The sequence below is a fragment of the Copadichromis virginalis genome, linkage group LG6, assembly GCF_057382275.1.
Source record: "Copadichromis virginalis isolate Kocher_CV1m ecotype Utaka linkage group LG6, C_Virginalis_male_GT1.1, whole genome shotgun sequence".
NCBI classification, from domain to species: Eukaryota; Metazoa; Chordata; class Actinopteri; order Cichliformes; family Cichlidae; genus Copadichromis; species Copadichromis virginalis.
In genome coordinates, this window is record NC_140623.1 from 21931416 (window position 1) to 21950773 (window position 19358).

Sequence of the window (19358 nt, forward strand, 5' to 3'; positions counted from 1 at the left end):
CCTTTCCCGTTTTCCATTACTGTGCATTACTCTGTGCATAATAGTGAAACAAAAGCTATGTGCAAGATGTTAAGCAAACCAGTTTTCCAAGTAACCCAAGTTCTCCATGCACCGTTGTGGACGCTACATACTTGCTTGGCAGTCACTAATCCGCCTCATTCCTCATGTACCAGCTGGTGCATCTGCTGCAGGCCTACGAGAAAAGCTGCCACAGACAGCCCGCATGCTCTGGTGTTTACGATATGAGGTGAGCGCGTTTTTTCTTCTATAATTATAGGTAATTTTTGTCAGAGGCGGTCGCTTGCTAGCTATCTGCATAAAAGGTTGGGTGCACTGTCAGCTTTTAGTAGGCGGTACACAGGCATAAGCAGCTACTGGACAGTAGGACATCAAATATCGGACAAGAACCAGCTGTCAGGGTGGTGGAGATTAAACTAGCCCCCATACTTGCTGGTCCAGTTGACTGAAAAGTAAAATCCAGCTTGATTGTATAAACCGAAGTTAGAAAACCTCGGCCGTCAATTTAACGTTTAAAGAAATTAGGGTCGTTGTTTGACTTTAGCAGTAGGACATTGTACACAGCCTAAACGCTGTAATCCACAGATATTTGCGAAACGCTCCCATATTAAACGAAAAAATAGCTAGTGGCGGAAGGAGCGGTGGTAGCTGGCGATAGTGCACACCCAGGAGTGGGTCATGTCTGATAATGGAACCACAGCTAGTGAAACCAATTGAATAGTATGGCCAAAAGTTTCTTCTGTGCTTTGGCCATACACGTGTTTACAGTGAATGAAACATGGATACACCCCTATATCTCGAAGATTTGCTGGCGATAGTTGACAAACTAGGTTTAGTGATACCAGTGCGAGCGGGTTGTTGCCGTTGACAGCTGCACGTTAACCTACTTGCTTTAGCATCCGCGCTCTGTAACCTACCTACTTGAGCTAACGCTAGCTACTGTGCCATATGGTGTAGCTGTAAGCATTGATTAGCGGGGTTTGCTTACAATTGGATTAACAGGACGTCTGTCGCTCGCTAAAAGCAAGTTTCAAAACATTGTAGTAGCGTCTGTTTGGCGTTCCTGTGTATGTGGTACTTGTAACCACCAAAACACCATATTAATGTTATACACTGTTATACACAAACGTTGACAAGTCACTCACATTTTTATAGTACATACAGCACACTTAGGGTTGCCAACCGTCCCTTAAAATACGGAATCGTCCCGTATTTCGAAACAAAAGTACACGTCCCGTATTGAGCTAATAAGGGACGCACTTTGTCCCGTAATACAGTGAGAATCAAAAGTAGTCTATAAATGTTTATGGAATTAACACTTTGTTTGAAAACATAATTCCCAGCCCCTCTCCTGCTTTGTGACCAATGAGCTGACAGCACACTTATGACAATTCGAGTATGACAATTCAGATTACCGCTCATCTCATTGGTCGAGGAAAGGTCGCTTGCGGAGAAAATACCGGAAGACAACAGATGACCACAACAAGAAGCATGGTCAACAGGGGAACAAACGCCGACTCTGCGGTGCAAGTCTCGGATGACAGTACACCTAAAGCTGGGCAGACACTGTGCGATTTTTTCAGTCACGTTATTCAGCTCCTGCTCAAACTGCACGATTGACTCACAGGGGTTAGAAGTTGGTAGGTCACGATGCAGGTCTCACACTATACCGCCCGATGCTCTGATGCGACCTGAGTGCTCACACTGTGCCTCCATAAAATGAAGGTTATAACAGAAAATCTGTCGCTCTCTCTCCCTCTCTGTCTTTCACTCACACAGACACACCACTACCATCAACTTTGCTAAATTGCTAATGAAAAACATTGATCAGGCAGCTGTGATTGAGCAGCAGTGTAAATCCAACTATTTTCACGGTTGTTGTGGTCGTGATAATTTTGTGATGCCACATCGAAAAGGCTCGGATGAGCTTTCCAAAGTTCTACAAGTTGTGCCTCCATCGCTTGTGTCCAGATCACACGCTGCACAGCCGTGCTGCGCCGTCTTTTTCACCAACGTTTACGTTTGCGCGTGAGCAGTGTGAGCGCCTGTGGTGACACCCTCACGAGCGATTGATGATCGGGAGCTGGTCGTGAGGTGTTAATCACTTCTCGTTACCCCACGTATACTACACGACGCACAATGAAGGCCAAAATCGGTCCGATCACTCAAAAATCGGCTCAAAATGGGCCAAAAACCGCACAGTGTAAGCCCAGCATCAGAGCAGCAATGTTTGTTCCCCTCAGAGAAAGGGAAGAATGGGAAAAGGAAAACACCTGGCTGGAAAACGTTAATATGGGCATGTGCAGTGAATATCAGCGCTATGTGGCCAGAAGTGTGATAATATAATTTATTTTGTGTAATAAACAACTGCAAGGATAGATGATTACAACAAATTGATGACTAATACATAAAAGTAATACATAGATGAATAATGCTGATGAGTTATGATGCGTAATCATGGGAACAAGCGGGTTTACAAACAGGAGCAGCTGATTAGCATTAGAAAAGCTGAAATAATACCTCAACTGAAGCCAATTGTACTAAATGCACTAAATGTGCACTGTTACAAGAATATTTTTCTTTCTATTGTTTTCTATTATTTTAAGTTAAGCAGGACAGAGTGCTTTTAAAGAAAGATTTACTTATATTCTCAAAAGTTAAGCATGACAGGCTTCTGTTTAAGAAAGAGACCTGTTTTACTGTGTTAATGTTGTCATTTTGAGCTAAAAATAAATGGCTAAATGATCATTTGTTTCACATGTGTTCATATCACAAAGAATAGAATATGCATCTACTTAAATCAACTTCAAGTCAAATGGTTAAAAAAATAATTTCACACACAAAAAAAGAGCTAGAAAATTCACCACACTGGGAAGGGTGAAGACAACTGGGTCGCCCGGCCCTGGCCACGAGGTGTCCCTTATTTATTTTTCAGGGAGTTGGCAACCCTAAGCACACAGAGCGAGAGACTGGGACTGATGTGGAGGTTACAGCAGCTCTCCTCAACAGTCCCATGTGTCCACCTGTGTATTAGCCTGATAAATCGCTGCTTGCACACGTTATAGCTTGTACTATGCAGTATTTGTGAAATGTAATGAAATCCATTTCTTTTAAACACCAAACACTCGTGTGTTTAGTCAATTATGCGCATGTAGGAGATTTAACTATATCATTTCACATTATGTCAATATTTGTACCAGCACCACTGATACTGTTTTTTTTTTCTTACTGATAAAAACCTATTGTATGAATGGAAACCTGTGGATAGAGGTGGATATGCCAAAAGAAAAGTAAAAGAACAGCCCACTGATGGCTAACCCCACCCCTCAGCTTGATGTCTTGTGATACAAGAGTGGACCAGAAAGATTGTAGGCAACCGCCATGGAGGACACCCAGCAGAAACCTGCAAACCCGGACCTGAGTCCTGCACCCAGTCCAGTGCCTAGTCCAGCTCCCAGCCCACTATTGGACAGAATTCCTTTGCCTGTGCCAAACCATGTGGAGGTTTAGTATTTTACTGCTAATAATTTTTTGCACCTGTTGTTCTGTTTAATGATTCTATGTTGTATATATTGTTCATTAAAATTAATACCGTCGTCTTATTGATGTTTTTTTTTTTTCTTTTAATTTTTCCTCTGAGAAAGAATTGTAAACCAGTTCAAGGAATTCTCCCAACTTTGAGCCAACATAACCCCTTGAGCAACTCTGTGAAATTGTTATCAGTTTATAGGGCATATCACTTTGGCGTTCATTTCACAAGTGTATAGCAGTCTGTAAACTTAGGATATGGCATGCCTCTGTAAAACTGCTGGTATCCTTCTGACTGAAGATGTGCAAAATAAGACATAGTAAATATAATCCAGAAACACGTGCCACTATTTAGCTAGTTATGTTAATGCTGTATTTATGCTTATGTTATTATACTATATGTTATGACGAGTTGTGGAGTTGAGCAGTAAATTTGAATTTGCACACTAATCTGCACATTTCATATTTATTTGTCATCTGTTATGCACTGCCTTTAGAAATATGCTATGTCATCTAGCAGAACAGTTTGTGTGAACACTGACCTGCTCTACTCCATGTCGTGATCCTTCTTTTAAAGCACCTAAATGTGAACCAGATCCAGGTGGTGGTACGTCGCTGCTCAAGTCCAAATGTAACAGAGGAGACCACTTATTTTATTCCTCGTAACCCCGTAGTGGACGCCGGTACCAACACAGATCCACCAGTGGTCTGTTGTCCTTTGCTGCGAAGATTTTGCCCCTGTCCGCCAAGAGGCTTTCTCGCCTCCCTTATTACCAAAGGTAAAAAAGGAGGCTGATTTGTCCTCCAAAGCACATTTGTTGTATGTTTCCATCCAAGAATGTGTAAAAACTGCAGATCATGAGTATACAGTAGTTATTGAACTACCTGAGAAATGCAGCCCCATAATTCCCTGTTCTCTCTAGTTCTTTTGGCAGTTGTGCTCTTTGGAGTGGTTTGGTCAATCACAGAGGACGAATGTCTCCCAGGAGGAAACCTCTTTGGCATTACAATACTCTTCATCTGTGCAGTTGTTGGTGGAAAATTGGTGTCTCTCATTCGTCTGCCCAAACTTCCACCTTTCCCACCACTCCTTGGTAAGAGAGAAAATCTGGTGCTTTGACTTTTTATGGTGACACTGGCATGTTAATCTAAGTATTTAGTCCATATATATCTACACAGATTTATCCATCAGAGTGATATATAGTTCTAACTGATATTAGCCATGTTAACTGACATTGGCATTGCTCCATAGTGTAGTGGTGTACAGATTTGCCCAAGAAGTAAAAGATAACGACTTTGAAAACTAGAATCAAACACAAATCCCATTGGGACTGGATCGTGAAGGGCATCCGGTGTTCTTCCTCATGCAGCTAAACGCTTTTTATCACACTGCTTTTTGTTTCTCTCAAACAATAGGGGTTAACATAAAAGAAAGTGAAACCTCAACCCCAGTCATGGTCCTGGTTTCTTCCTGTTAAAAGGGGTTTTTCCCTTCCCACTGTTTCCAAATGCTTGCTCATAGGCGTTTGTCGTTGTTGAGGTTTTTGTCTTGTTGGGGTCTTTACCTTAGAATATAAGGACTGTTGTTGTTATTTCAATGTATATAAATAAAATAAAATTGAACTGAAAAAAAGATTGTCATTTTAAACATTGGTGCATGCCTAGTTGTTAGATTTGTGATTGTTAAACTTCCATATTTGTAAAGCACATACAGTTTTAATGATGGGTTCACTTATTGATAATGATGGGAGCACTGTGTCATTTATGACATAAAAGTGCATACATGCCATGAGCATTTGCTAACAGGCTGCCTTAATGGATTCTTGATGCCCACAAATGGGTATTAACCTTGTTATTTGTTTTTGTTTTTTGTTTTTTTTGTGCATGATAGACATCAGTATTTGTTAAACTGTTGGCAGTTATGTCAGCATGCAGGTAAAGTTTCTAAAAACCGCATTTCCAAGGACACTCATACATGATTATGCAATGCAAGGTGGCAGTATGGCTGTTCCTGTAATAACTTCATGTTCTTATCTCACATGGTGCTCATTCTCAATCTGGGCAACTCATCCTGCAGCTCACTGAACTATACAAAAAGAGGTTTGCTTCACTCTCTGAACTGAGCTCTTGCTGGGGAGTAAGACCTAGTAGTGCTGCAGTGCTGTCTGTATATTTTTATCTAGAAGCTTTTTGAAAAAAAGTCCTGTGTTAAAGCTTTGTCGTTGTTTGTATGTTGGCAACAGCGAGGTCAACTGATGAGTGATGATCCCTGCTGTGGGTGAGAGGGAAGTCAGGTGACGGTATATATTTCTGCGTGTTTAGAAAAAACAAAACAATACCAAAAAACCTGAACCTTTAAATTGAAAACGGAATACTTCTTATTATACGTAACGTTCTACATCAGGGGTGGAGAACTCCAGGCCTCAAGGGCTGGTGTCCCACAGGTTTTAGATGTGTCCTTCATCCAACACAGCTGATTTAAATGGCTAAATTACCTCCTCAGCATGTCTTGAAGTTCTCCAGAGGCCTGGTAATGAACTAGTCATTGATTTAGGTGTGTTGACCCAGGTTGATATCTAAAACCTGCAGGACACTGGTCCTTGAGGCCTGGAGTTCCCCACCTCTGTTCTCCATCATCTAGGACTAAGGTTGAATTTCTTTGAGAAACTTTTAATTTGCATGAGCTTGTCAAGTTACTGTAAGTTTATCCATGTGAAAAGTTAAAAATCATGTTATCCGTTGATGTTCTGGATTTTTTGTGTTTTGCATCTCTTTGTTGTATTTTTACACAGCAAAGATTATTGTGGCACCTTTGGCTTGAAAAGATATGCCAATTGTGCTGCTAGTTTTCAGGGGGTGAAAACGTGCTGATCATCAGAAGTGTTATTTGCACTGTGCATTGTCATGATGTGATGTGACTCTCTCATTTGATCAATTTCCTTGATAAATATCAAGGAAACTGTAACCACTCCTTGTTTAGTTGATAACATTATAGGGAGGGGTAGAAGTTTGCATCTCTAAACATCTCGTTCATGTTTTTTCATTTTCAGTAAGTCTTCAAAAAGGAGCTTTGCTTAACAGTTAGGTGTTAATTTTTGAGGTTTCTGGTTTGTCTAGTCTTTCAATAAACCACTAACTAGAATGCTGTTATAAAATTTAGAGGATGGTGCTTAGCTTCCATGGTAGAATATTTGTCTGGCAACCCATTAGAATATGTGCATCATATGTTTTTTTCCCCACTTATTATAGCATAAGACTTTCTCTGTAGATCCGAAATCTAACCTTTCTACTGCTTTTTTAGATAGATAATTAATTAATACTAATGTTGCATTGTTTGACTCGAACAATTATCCGAGTCAAGAAGTTTTAGAAGAGGTTGTGGATTGTTGAAACCTCTGGTGTTAGGGTTTCAACATTCACAGTTTGCAGAGTATCTGATTCTAACACCCTGTGTTCAAAAAGCAACTGGTGAGCTTGTGTTTTTTTTTTCTCTGTAGCAACATGAAAGAAAGCTTCAAAGAATAAACAAACCTTAATGGTAATAAGGATCAGCTTTCCTCTTTCTCACCCTCACTTGTGCTTTGCTGCAGGTATGCTGCTCATGGGCTTCCTGCTGAGGAACATTCCAGTTGTTACAGATGGGGTGTACATTGACTTCAAATGGTCTGCATCTCTCAGGAACATTGCTCTGGCTGTCATTCTGGCCAGAGCTGGTCTAGGGTTGGATCCCACGGTATGCTAGATACTATAGAAGCTTAACATCGGCATTGAGAGGTAGAAATACAGTAATTATATGTTAATCTCATCTCTTTTCACATGCCATTGTTATACTGGTGCAAATTCTCACTGGTTTGAATTGGTGCAATTCATTGGTTGAAGTGGTTAAAGTAGTTAAAAGAAGAGTTAATTAAACCTTCTAAGGCCTAAACTCTTTCATGGCATGCATTTTTAATTTCTCTTTGCCATTTGGGCTGATTGGGACCTGATGAACGTAAAAACAAAGAATAAAAAGATTTTTTTTTTTTTACCTAATTTTTGTTTCTGAGAAAAATGAGATCCACATATGAGGACATTCGCTTTAAATTTCGATAAAACGGTGGTAGTATAATGTCCTCGTAAGTGGATATCAGGCCCTTGTACAGCAAAATTTAGTATTTTGGTCTAGAGAACCCAAAATGTGATGTCCACATATGTGGATGCCAGGTCCTCGGAGGTTAAGAAATGACAGGAAGAATCTGTTCATGTTTTAGTCAGTTATTTACCTCATCATTCAGTACTACTAAATATGCTTGTTAAAGCTTTTTGTAGTGATGTGCAGAACCTAATAACTTGTTTGATGTGTGTGTCTGTTATCAGGCTCTAAGGAAACTAAAAGCTGTGTGTATACGTGTGGCAGCTGGGCCGTGCTTGATAGAGGCTTGCACCGTAGCTGTGATCTCTCACTTCCTCATGGGCTTGCCCTGGGTGTGGGCCTTCATCCTTGGGTAAATACAACACTACTCTCACTTCATAACCAAAATCACCATTGATTGATGTCTATGGCAAATCTATACACAATACTTTAAAATTACTGTTTCATTCGTGATCCCCAGGTGTGTCACAAACACAAAATTTGTATTTGGTGACTCGCTGGGTGAAATCGGTCGCAAAGAAGGTGCTGCCCCAGAAATTGCTGTGATCGCTAGCAGATTGACATGGCTACCTGTAACTGGCATGAAAGATGTTGACATTGCTGCAAACTACTTGCCAAGTGGTAGTGAAACATTAAAAAAAGCCTGGAACAAACCAGAAAGGGAGGATGATTGTCCATTGCTACTGAGACCATCACATTTCAAAAGGCACAACTTTTAAATCTTCTTAGTCAGGGAATAGACATTTTAATCCCAGCGACTGGTAGCTGCTAGGAAGTCCTTGATTGGTGTCAAGGCCTGTGTGACTAGGGCCCAATGAACCAGACTTTGTCCTGTTTTTGTCTGGATTTTACCTGCAACTTAACTTTGTGTTATATTCATATTTGGATTATGTGACCACTTAGCTCTCTGGGTCCATGAGAAATTAGAGAGCTGAGTGAAGGTCAAATCTTACTTTGTGAAAAATTAAACCTAACACTGCAAAAAAAACCAAAAAAGAAACCAAAACACTGCAGTTATAAGGAACATGTTTACATGAAGAACAGCACAAAAACTGAAATTTAAATAAGATGCATATCTGCTTCATCAGCATTGAGGGTATTAAGTGGAGCATTAGTATTTGTAAAAAAACAAGACGCTCTGGTTTTACATCTAGATAGCTTGTTCTTCTTGTGTTGCATGTTGTGGTTAATGGATGACTTAGTAGAAAGAAGGCCCTGTTAGCTGTTCATAACCACAGAAATCTTTTTCTACTAATTCCACTTTACATTAGTCAGCTCAAACTTTTCCTTTTGCTTCTACCCAAATGGTAAGACGTCATAATAAACATTGTTAAATGGTAAATGTATAGCTAAATAAATGTTAGGCAATATGTTTCTCAATTGAACAGTAACACAATTACTATAAAAGTAAAGTAATGTCTGATTATCATGATCAATTATTATATTATATAACATGTTTAGTATCATCGTGTGGTTTAAATGCATTTTATGAGCATTGATACAAGAACAGAATATGTTTCTTAAAATAAATAATTATTACACAAACTAATGACATACAGGCAAGTTTTAAATTGTTAATGATTAGCAGACAAAAAACAATCTATTATAATGTCATCTTCTTCACAATACAATAACTATTTGTTTGCTTAAAAACTGATTTACTATTTATTAACTATGATATAATAAATTCTTACCAAATGTTTGTAAAGCTTGCTCAGTTTTTCATTTATCAGTGAATAAATGAACCCTCTATCTTCTCCACGTTGCAGCTTCGTGCTAGGAGCTGTGTCTCCAGCAGTGGTGGTTCCCTCCATGCTCCTGCTGCAGAAGGACGGTTACGGTGTAGAGAAGGGCATCCCCACCCTGCTGATGGCTGCAGGCAGCTTTGATGACATTCTTGCGATCACAGGATTCACAACATGCTTGGGCATGGCCTTTGCCACAGGTAATCTCTGCTCTGTGCGTTTACATGTGTGGTTTTGCCTTTGACACACAACAGCACCTTATCTCCCGAAGAGAAACACATAGAAGAAAATAACTTTTTGCTGTAGTTTGTAAAGATGTCACCAGAGGGTGTGAGCGTGCTGATTACTCTTAATACAGAGTTCTGGCACCAGTTCATTATATATGGCAGAATCTGAATTTTTTACAGGGTTACCTTTGTATTGCTGCAACACTCTTTCTATTGTGGTGTAATTCAACAGCACTCAAACTGTAGATGCCAAAATGTCCAACATGTTAAGCCTTCCTTACACTAAATAAAGTGTAAGAAAGTGTAAAGTATATACTTTGAGTGTTTGCTGGCTTCTGTATTAAGCTGCATTAGTTAGAGAGACTTGTTTCTGAACTGGCAAATTAAAATATTTTAGAAATTCACAATTTCACAAATGTTTGTTTTGATTGATTCTTCTAGGTTCAACTTGGTACAACCTCCTCAGGGGGGTGCTGGAGGTGGCAGGAGGGATGGTTGCTGGGATTCTTCTTGGTTTTCTCATCCAGTACTTCCCTAGTGTTGACCAGGTAAAGTAACAGCCAGGAAAAGCTTGTATGGATAATTCACTAGCAGGGACCACTCCCTTGGTAACGATGAGCAATGAGGGATGAGGGAGTGTGACTAGTGCTGCGGTTTGGGGAAGGCCTTGAAGGGGACTGGCGACAGCTCTCTGTACTAAGGAGAAATAAAGGGAGGAAAGGAAGAGAGGAGAGGACAGGAGAAGAGAGTAAAGAAAAAAAGGGGGGGGGGGGGGGTGGAGCATGAAAATGAGAACAGTGGGTGTTGGAGAAGGGGGGCTTTTATAGCCTGAGGCCAGAGGGGGCATGAAGGAGGAGTGGTCCCGCTCCTGAAATTCAGATGATATCTCCACAAAAGTATAACCCTTTTTCCATAAAAAAGTTTGGGGTAGTGTGTGAATAGGAAACATAATAAGAATAAAACTGCAGATTTTAACCCTGTTAACTGAAAAAGTGAACTGAAAAAGTATCAGATGTGAAAGGTTTTATTTTTAATGTGCTCATTTTGCCCTTTTTACATCAGAATGTGCCACATGTTTTTACTGGGGACATATTTGGACTAAGCAGGCCAGTTTAGCCCAAGGACTCTTACTGTCATCTCAATGGCAGCATGTGTTGTTTAAAAACCTCGATACTATGTAGCTTTAGATTACATATTGGATTTATTTCTTCATCAAAAGTGAAAGTGCTGTGAACCAACACGTCCTAGCTTCTTTGCAAATGATTTCTTATAGACCTTAGAGCTATTCTTTGTTAAATAATGCATATTGTAATCCTTTTCGCTATCTAGAAACCTACTGTTAACTATTTCTTCTAGAAACACTTGGTGATGAAGCGTTCCTTCTTGGTGCTGGGTCTGTCTGTTTTTGCTGTGTTTGGCAGCGGTGTGGCAGGCTTTCCTGGCTCCGGAGGCCTGTGCACCTTGGTGCTGGCATTCCTGGCTGGCCTCGGCTGGGGGACAGAAAAGGTAAAAATAATGCATCTAATAACTACAGTACATCAGTACGTCTGTTTGCAGTTTTCTGACTTTGGAGGTGAATTTGAACGAGGCTAACTGTCCAAAATCTTAGACCTAATTTCTCTTAAACTTCTTGGTTGTTATATATTATAATTAAATGTGAACAGTGAACATGTCCTGCATTCTTTGTCCTTAGGCACGTGTGGAAGAAGTGATAGGGTGGGCGTGGGATGTGTTTCAGCCTCTTCTCTTTGGACTGATAGGAGCTGAGATTCGAGTCTCTGAGTTGGAGGGACACACAGTTGGTGAGATAAACAGACACACACACACAAACAGCCTTCAAAATAACCCACAGCAAGATGGCTGTTATCACTGTGAAAAATTCAAATATTACTCTGTGTATGAAAATATATTTGCATAACCCAAAAAAAGAGGCAATGTGAGAGATATGATGCTTCTTCCCGTCCTGTAAATACTAATCCCTCTGTCTTTGTTAGCACTTTACAGCTATAGCAGTTTACTAAATAACTTATGACATGTTTGTTTTGCATGAGTCAGTGCAGCTGAAATGACACTGCACATAATTTTCTTGCAGTAATTTTTTTTTTTTGGGGGGGGGGGGGGGGGGGGGATTTATATGGTGTACATATAATATTGTTGTCCTTGTATGACTTTTGCCTCTACATGTCTCTAGGTCTGGGTATCGTCTCTCTCCTCATTGGTCTGCTGGTTAGAGTGGGGTTCACCTTCGTCTGTGTGTTGTTTGCGGGCTTTAGCATAAAGGAAAAAGTGTTCATAGCCCTAGCATGGATGCCTAAAGCAACAGTGCAGGTATGTCTCCTTAGCAAATCTTTGAATGAAAAGCATATGCATTAAATGTCTTTGAAGTCTGTGGGGTTGTGCTGCATCTTGGCTTGTCTCTGTCAGGCAGCTATAGGATCCACAGCTTTGGACATGGCGAGGACAAAGGATGACAAGCAGCTGCAGAAATACGGCATGGACGTGCTGACTGTGGCTGTGCTCGCCATCCTTCTCACAGCCCCTGTAGGTGCACTTATCATAGGGCTGTGTGGCCCTCGCCTGCTGCAAAAGCCAGAGAACCCAGTCAGCGGTGAGCGAGTCAAACCCAGTTTATCAGCTTTCTTCCTAGGTATGTAAAGTCTTTCTTTTGAAAATTCAAGCTCGGCTCAGCAACCTTTGCTAACCTAACTAGGTGTGTTTGAGTAGTGAGTATCCTTTCCTTTCCTAATATTTTTCCTGCTACACCCTTATGACATAAAGATTTGCATAGCTTGGGCCACTGTGTCATTCAGCAGCTTCACGATTTTTTACAGGCACACAACAGTGGTATTGTGTTCATGTAAATACATTTATTCACAGTGCAAAAAGTGCAGCTAGTTTCATTTTTTAAATCTTTCATTTTCTCACTCTTATTATTTTTTTCCTCCGTCTCTTCTTCCTCTTTCTTAGGCACTGCAGCAGGAGATCAAGATGACAATGAAACTCCCGTCACCTATGAAAGTACACTCTGATGTCAAGTGTGAGAGAGGAGAATTAAAGAAACTCCTCACACCTCAGATATTTGAACTTCTCTTTGGCCACCGAGTGGCCCTCGCTGTGTCTCTGTTGTTCAGCTCTCTGTGTTCGCAGTCCTGCAGGAACACGTGAATCATTTTGTATTTATAGCATCTGGTGATTTCCAGGCCTAACACTGCAAACAAATGACCCACATTGCACTGTCTGGAAAAAAAATATTGTTTTCAAGGTATAGAAATGGTTTATACTTTTAAAAGGATCTTGTCATATTCACTAAATCCAGAATTTTTCCACTGTTCTTGATTGGATTACCAGTAAGAAAGCACTTTACTTTGACTTGAAAGGTCAAAGTAAAGCAGCTTTCTTCGTGGGGGACGGAGAACGTTTTGGGATGTTGTTGATAAGCAATTTTTATTGCTATGAGTAGACTACACTGTAAAACCACATGCAAGTTTTAGGCATCCTACATCTTCATGCTGTGTTTGTTTACTTTGATTTGTGTATGCATATTAGCCCTCTGTCAGTATGGTGAGATCAGTTGCGTAGTTTGCAAAGAGTCAGGGAAGGATTTGTGTAATTGATAATATTTTAGTTTAAGTACGATGCTGCTAAATGTCAGCCAGTGTGATCATGTCCATATCTGCAAAACTGTATGAATCCAACATTTTATAATTGAAGAAGAAATATAGATTTTTCAGTATTCTTAGTCAAAGGAGCTTGCAAAGAAAAGCGTCTGGACTTCTTTAAGTTGCTTGAAGACGTTTCACCTCTCATCCGAGAAGCTTCTTCAGTTCAGTCCAAAACTGGATTATAGATGGCAGAGAGTTGGTGTCGTAAACCCCGCCTCTGTTCAAAGATGGTCGCTCACAGTGGACATCTATGTCCACTGTGAGCGACCATCTACGATGACCTGGATGACTGAGAACCTTCAGACATATTCAGTATTCTTAGTTTTGTTTTTGTTTTTTAATTGCAGAATGTATCTGGTGTAACATGAAATGTCTTTTGCTTTAATTTATATGACCTCACTTAAAAGATTTCATAATAGCAGCTATTTATGAAATTTTTTTTCCATTTTACCCAAATACTATGTAAAAGTAAATTTATTGTCCATCTTTAACATTGCTGCAGTAAAAGCTTAAATTATTCAAAAGTGTTGTGAGAGCAGTTTCCTTTCTGGTCACACTAGCGGTGCGCTTCTAGTGAGGATCTGTGGGTAAGGCCATCAGTGTGGGCCTGGAACAAATGCCTCTACTAGACTGCTGTAAAATTAGTAGACATTCATGATATGAGAAGATCAATGGTGATCCAACAACATTTATGCTTCCAAAAGGCCAAAATTATCAGTTGTCTAGTGAATCTGATGGTTTTTCCACATCATTTTTGACTATGGTAACTTCAACCTTCTAGTGCCAATAAAAAGACTTGTTCTGAATACTAACAGCTCAATGTTTGTTGGACTGGCATGAAGTCCACCTCTGAAAAGTCACACACTCTTGTAGCTCCCTTCCATTACCACCATTGCCTGAAAAACTGACTTTAAAAAAAAATTATTTATATATATATATATATATATATATATATATATATATATATATAAAAATGATAAACATAACCGCTTAAAAAAAAAAAAAAAAGCATTCTCTAAGTACAACCTTACAGACCTTTTATTTCCAAAGGTGACAAGCAGACACATCTCATTAATTTAACATTAAAGATGCCAAAATTCTCTTTATTTCTACATCTAGCATGAATAAATTCACACCATTATCTTGCAAAGCTCATGAACAGTTATACTGTAAAAAACAAACAAAATGCAGATTTGTTATTGATAGTCATTAATGAAGAAAATTTTCCAAGACAACTTCATACAGATATGACAAAAGCCAAAGGAAACAGACATTTTCAAACCTTGAAAGTTTAGTGAAACACGATTTATCTTGAAATTACTTGTGTGGTTTGAAATGTATTAAGGCAACAGAACAGAATACAAAATGTAAAACTCAACATTTAAAGGCTATGAGTAGAACAGATTTAAAGAATAAGTAGCTTCCCATACACACAATAACTTAAAATATGTCACATCCATTAAGTATGGAAATGTTAGTATTTGGCACACATATCTGAAGCAAACAAAATAAAGGAATTAAAGAAAAAAGAAGGAAAAAAAAGCTGTCCAATATCATCCAAAATGAAGGAAGGTCAGACTAGTTTTGAGGACTCCATTTAAACAGACATTTATCTGCAAAACCTCTCGCCTGATGGCCTCACATTAGATAAATGCATCATAAAGTCACTGCAATTATGCAGTTATGTTTCAAGTTTCCCCCTCAAAGTGGCCCCAGTCAAATAAAACTGCTCCTCTGTTAAACAACAAACGTGAACAATGAACAAAAAGGCCCACACAAAAACGAAGTTACTCTTTTTTTATTTTTTAAAAACTTCCCTTATTGCAAACTATCATTAAAGTATCCCAAATGTAGCTTTCAAACAGAGTGTGGTTTCTATTTTTAAGTAAATATAACACCAAGACAAGAGCAAGAAAAACTGTTTAGAGAAAAAAATCCGATCAGTGGTCAATTATAGTATCTTCTTTTTAAGTATGAGCGGTCCCACGTTGTCTCCAGTCAGCTCGTTGTGCTTTAAGTGTGACTTGTCGCATACAGGAAACTAAAACAGGAAACAATATTAACTGATCAGCAAGATGTAAAATGCCCAAACACTTGTCCCAGCTTAACTAGAGGGGTTTATCAATAAATCACAAGCAATAATAATAATAATAATAATAATAATAATAATAATAATAATAATAATAATAATAATGTGGATAATACAGAAATGTATCCTGCAGTCTGTGTGAACAATATTTAGATTTACTAACAGTATACTTCAGAAAATACTAACAGACTTACAGTTTTGGAACGCCAGCAGCGACAGTAACACACATTTGCGCTGTTCAGGTCCTCAATGTCTATCTCATTGACCACTTTTGGGTTCTCTTTCTGGATCTTCAGATTGATCAGGCTGTCCCTCTGCTTTTTCTTCTTAGGCAGAAAGGGGCGAATGGTGAGATAACCGAGCAAAGCCAAGATGCCCAGAAGAGGAAGCAACCGGAGCCACTCAGACACTATAGATATTATAGCATAAACAACATACACACATTAGCTAAAGAAGAAAAACACGCATACAATGTTGAACTGGATTCTATGGTCCTAAAACTGGCATTTACTACTGGCCATTCAGATTAGAGATGAAACCAACTGACAGGAAATGTATCATATATGTTGATGAGCCAGTACTAGTACTCATATGCAATGTATACATAAGAAACGTTTTTACTCTATCACTACCGTTTCAAGTGTGTTTCTGGTTCTGCTGGGGGTTTCTTCCTGTTTAGAGGGTTTCTCCTTCCCACCATCACCAAGTGCTTGCTCGTGGAGAGGGGAGGGGTGATTGTCTGGGTTTCTTTCTTTCATTATGGGGTCTTTACGCCATAATACACAATTATACTACTATTGTGATTTGGGGTTATATTAATCAACTGACCTCAACTAAATTTCGCACTGTCTGTCAAGTGTGACAAAAACACATCTTCAACAGTGCTGTGTGCATTTCCGTACACTCTTCCTCATTCTGATGAACTCATTAGTGAGCCAGTCAAGCCTCATATATGTAATTTATTCAAGGAGCTTTATTGTCATTTGCATCACATGTTAACATGAGGTGGAACGAAATTATGTACACACGGTCCCGGAGCGAAGAGACAGAATAATGAAAAAAAAAAAACAAAAACAAAAAACAAACAGAAATGTTTTTAAAAAGTAATCAATGAATAGGTTTGTTTAACGAAAAAGAATAACAAGTAATAAAACAACACGATAAGCAGAGTGCAACAACCTGAGTACCAGTATGGAGTTATAAGCATAATTTTGCATAAATAATGCATAAGAGAAATCTTAGTGATTTATGCACGCTAAAAATGTGGATCAAAATGTGGATTCTCGGATCCACATTTCTTGTATAGCTTGTGTCTGATCTGCATTACTAATGTATTATTACACTCGATCCAACTCGAGTGTCATATCACACCAACAGCTACCAGGGGAAATGCCACACCGAGACCTTAAAAGTGCTCTGGGAAAACCCGCCTTATGCTCCACCATACATCAGAATCAGAATACTTTATTGATCCCTGGGGGAAATTATACATGGTGAAGACACAATCGGGATTAAAGACAGCTGTGTAATTTCACTATTAGCACTGTGTCAGACCCCAGCTTTTGATAATACCTTTATGCGGGTTAAAAGGATTCTGATGCCTAATGGGACATTTCTAATCCTTAATCCTTTTAACAAATTGTACACAGTTCAAAAGGGATGTCTTTGCATGTGGGAGAATGGCTATGCACCGTCATCTAATATGAACTGACCCACTTTGCTGCTTAGGACAAACTGACAGTTAGCAGGGCCTTCATAACTAGGCTTTAACTTAAAACCACTAATATTATGCCTGTCAGTGAGTATTAACCAACGCCATCTCCCAAAAGAAGAGTGTTGGTTTTGGTTGAAGGCCTTCTCAGATGGGCATTAATGTTTTACTTTCTCCACAAGGGTTAGCTAGTGATGTAAATGCCATTACCAAAGGGTGCATGTGACACTGTGTGCCTTTCATTGTGTTGTGGTCAAGCTATCATGATACTACAAAGAGTATCAACTGCACATGCTTCCTTCAGGCAGACTCAGGAGTATTATAACTACACATGCCTTGCTTTAAACGTCCTCATCCACAAATCCAAAACTTTTCAATGATCTATGCTGGCTCAAAAGATCAAGTTTTGAATTGACTTCACGAAGCCCTGGTTTACTTCTTCCGTTCCTATATTTAAACTGCGCAAGACTTGCCAAAGTTCAGCATTTCGGTTCTCAGTTAAACTGGTTCAGCAGATACTACGTGTGATGTTAAGAGTTCACAGAACAGTCTGAAAGAGTCAGCGCAGCTGGGACCACAGGGTAGTAGGTTAGTATGCAAAACGGGCCCCGAGAGAGTCTCAGACGCATTTGTATGATTTATTCAAAATAATTTAAAAACTTCTGCAGGAGCGCCACCAGATGATCATATGGTGCAAAATAAAACAAATGTGTTTAAAACTTGCTTTTCACAAAATTACAGTTTGGCCAGTGCTCGAATGAGCAGGACAATTAAGAAAAATCGTTTTTACACAAGCGATATGCAGGTAATTAGCATCACACCATTCACAGGACTTCACTTACAAAAAGACAATGTTTGTAAAGTTATAACGAATTCGTGGTTATTATCACGAGTGTTTGCACATTCAAACAGACGCAAACAACCAACAAGCACGACCGTAAGGTCATTACTTTGTCTTTGACACACACACAGACAAGCACAAAAGATTTACGCTTAGCTGTTTCATGACTCAAAGAAGCACTCTGGGACATAATCCCTGTTTTTGTAGGACTGCTCTTCACGACACTACTAAAGCAGCGTTTGAAGAAGCAGCTAGCTAGAGTAAAAAAACTCTGTCTCCCACGAGTTTACTACTCATCACCCCAGGACTGTCTGAAGTTCAACACAGCAGCTGCTAATTACCTGTTAACCTCGCAAATCCGCCGATGGTCTCCGGCAGCGGTAGCCTCTTGAGGTAGGCTGGAAGCTGGACTTTTATTATTTTTGCTATCGTCTCTAAAACCATTGTGAATTGCTCGGTTGAGGAGATTTTGTGTTTGACTTGAATAGTTCCTGAGCTTCGTTTATGTCACGGCGTTCATTACTAAGCGCAGGTTTTTTTTGCCGGTACGTAAGCCCCTTCTGATGAAAAGTAGAAAGAACCGAGAAGAAGCGTAGACGTCTCTGTGAATACACGTAACGATGGCACGTGACGGTGGCGTCAGACCAATCAGCGTCCGAGGACCTGGTCGTCTACGATTGGACAACTTGAATTTTGCGTGAGGATGGCTTCTTCTGCAATTTCATGTGCACTTTCTAAAAAAAAAAAGGTGTGTGTGTGTGTGTGTGTGTGTTCGTCAGAGAGTCAGCACAGAAGCACTATAGTCTGAAGTCTATTTTTTAATCTGATACCATCAGGGGGTCAGTGTTGACATTGTGGAGGACTATAAATACCTTGGAGTACACATTGACAATAAACTGGACTGGGCTAAAAACACCACAGCACTTTACAGGAAGGGCCAGAGTCGTCTCTATTTTTTGAGGCGACTGAGGTCCTTCAACATCTGCCAGAAAATGCTGAGGATTTTCTATGAGTCTGTTGTGGCCAGTGCGATCCTCTATGCTGTTGCATGCTGGGGGAGCAGGCTGAGGGTCGCAGATGCCAACAGACTTAATAAACTGATCCGTAAGGCCAGCAATGTTGTGGGGATGGAGCTGGACTCCCTCAAGGTGGTGTCGGAGAGGCGGATGCTGTCCAAGATAAAGACAATGTTGGATAACACCTCCCACCCACTCCATGACATGCTGGTCAGTCACAGGAGCTCGTTCAGTGAGAGACTGAGATTACCGAAAAGCACCACTGAACGACACAGGAAATCATTCCTGCCTGTGGCTATCTCCCTGTACAACGCATCCACTTAACACACTGTTTGCTGCTACAACTACACATGTTTCTTTTCCAACTATTTATTTATGAGTGACTTATG

At 39.8% G+C, this 19358-nt stretch overlaps 2 protein-coding genes across 5 annotated transcripts; one reads left to right on the top strand and one right to left on the bottom strand.

The window, feature by feature from the left end:
• The first annotated feature begins 111 nt into the window (after positions 1-111).
• Positions 112-14124, top strand: LOC146707765 (sodium/hydrogen exchanger 9B2). 4 transcript variants are annotated; one of them, XM_085459266.1, is made up of 13 exons: positions 112-247; positions 3287-3522; positions 4124-4325; positions 4470-4640; positions 7137-7279; positions 7903-8030; positions 9448-9623; positions 10092-10198; positions 11007-11156; positions 11344-11452; positions 11842-11978; positions 12075-12297; positions 12618-14124. In XM_085459266.1, exons 2-13 carry the CDS (start codon positions 3400-3402, stop codon positions 12677-12679), a joined length of 1731 nt encoding a protein of 576 aa, XP_085315392.1. In that variant the 5' UTR covers positions 112-247; positions 3287-3399; the 3' UTR covers positions 12680-14124. The 4 variants fall into 4 exon arrangements, with proteins under 4 accessions (XP_085315392.1, XP_085315393.1, XP_085315394.1 ...); XM_085459267.1 differs by having other exon boundaries at positions 3349-3522; XM_085459268.1 differs by lacking the exon at positions 112-247 and having other exon boundaries at positions 2759-3522; positions 12075-12258.
• A 208-nt stretch (positions 14125-14332) lies between these two features.
• Positions 14333-18558, bottom strand: cisd2 (CDGSH iron sulfur domain 2). Its single transcript, XM_085459276.1, has 3 exons — positions 18295-18558; positions 15596-15810; positions 14333-15353 (listed from the first exon to the last, which is right to left on the bottom strand). Exons 1-3 carry the CDS (start codon positions 18395-18397, stop codon positions 15264-15266), a joined length of 408 nt encoding a protein of 135 aa, XP_085315402.1. The 5' UTR covers positions 18398-18558; the 3' UTR covers positions 14333-15263.
• Between the last annotated feature and the right edge of the window lie 800 nt (positions 18559-19358).

What these genes read in the sequence shown, in the direction of transcription:
- LOC146707765 (XM_085459266.1), top strand. Translation starts at nt 3,400, where the DNA reads ATGGAGGACACCCAGCAGAAACCTGCAAACCCGGACCTGAGTCCTGCA. An exon ending in GGGCATGGCCTTTGCCACAG is followed by an intron (nt 9,624 to 10,091) that starts GTAATCTCTGCT and finishes TGATTCTTCTAG; the next exon opens with GTTCAACTTGGTACAACCTC. An exon ending in TTTATCAGCTTTCTTCCTAG is followed by an intron (nt 12,298 to 12,617) that starts GTATGTAAAGTC and finishes CCTCTTTCTTAG; the next exon opens with GCACTGCAGCAGGAGATCAA.
- cisd2 (XM_085459276.1), bottom strand. Translation starts at nt 18,397, where the DNA reads ATGGTTTTAGAGACGATAGCAAAAATAATAAAAGTCCAGCTTCCAGCC. An exon ending in CGGATTTGCGAGGTTAACAG is followed by an intron (nt 15,811 to 18,294) that starts GTAATTAGCAGC and finishes TAATATCTATAG; the next exon opens with TGTCTGAGTGGCTCCGGTTG. An exon ending in GCTGCTGGCGTTCCAAAACT is followed by an intron (nt 15,354 to 15,595) that starts GTAAGTCTGTTA and finishes TTCCTGTTTTAG; the next exon opens with TTTCCTGTATGCGACAAGTC.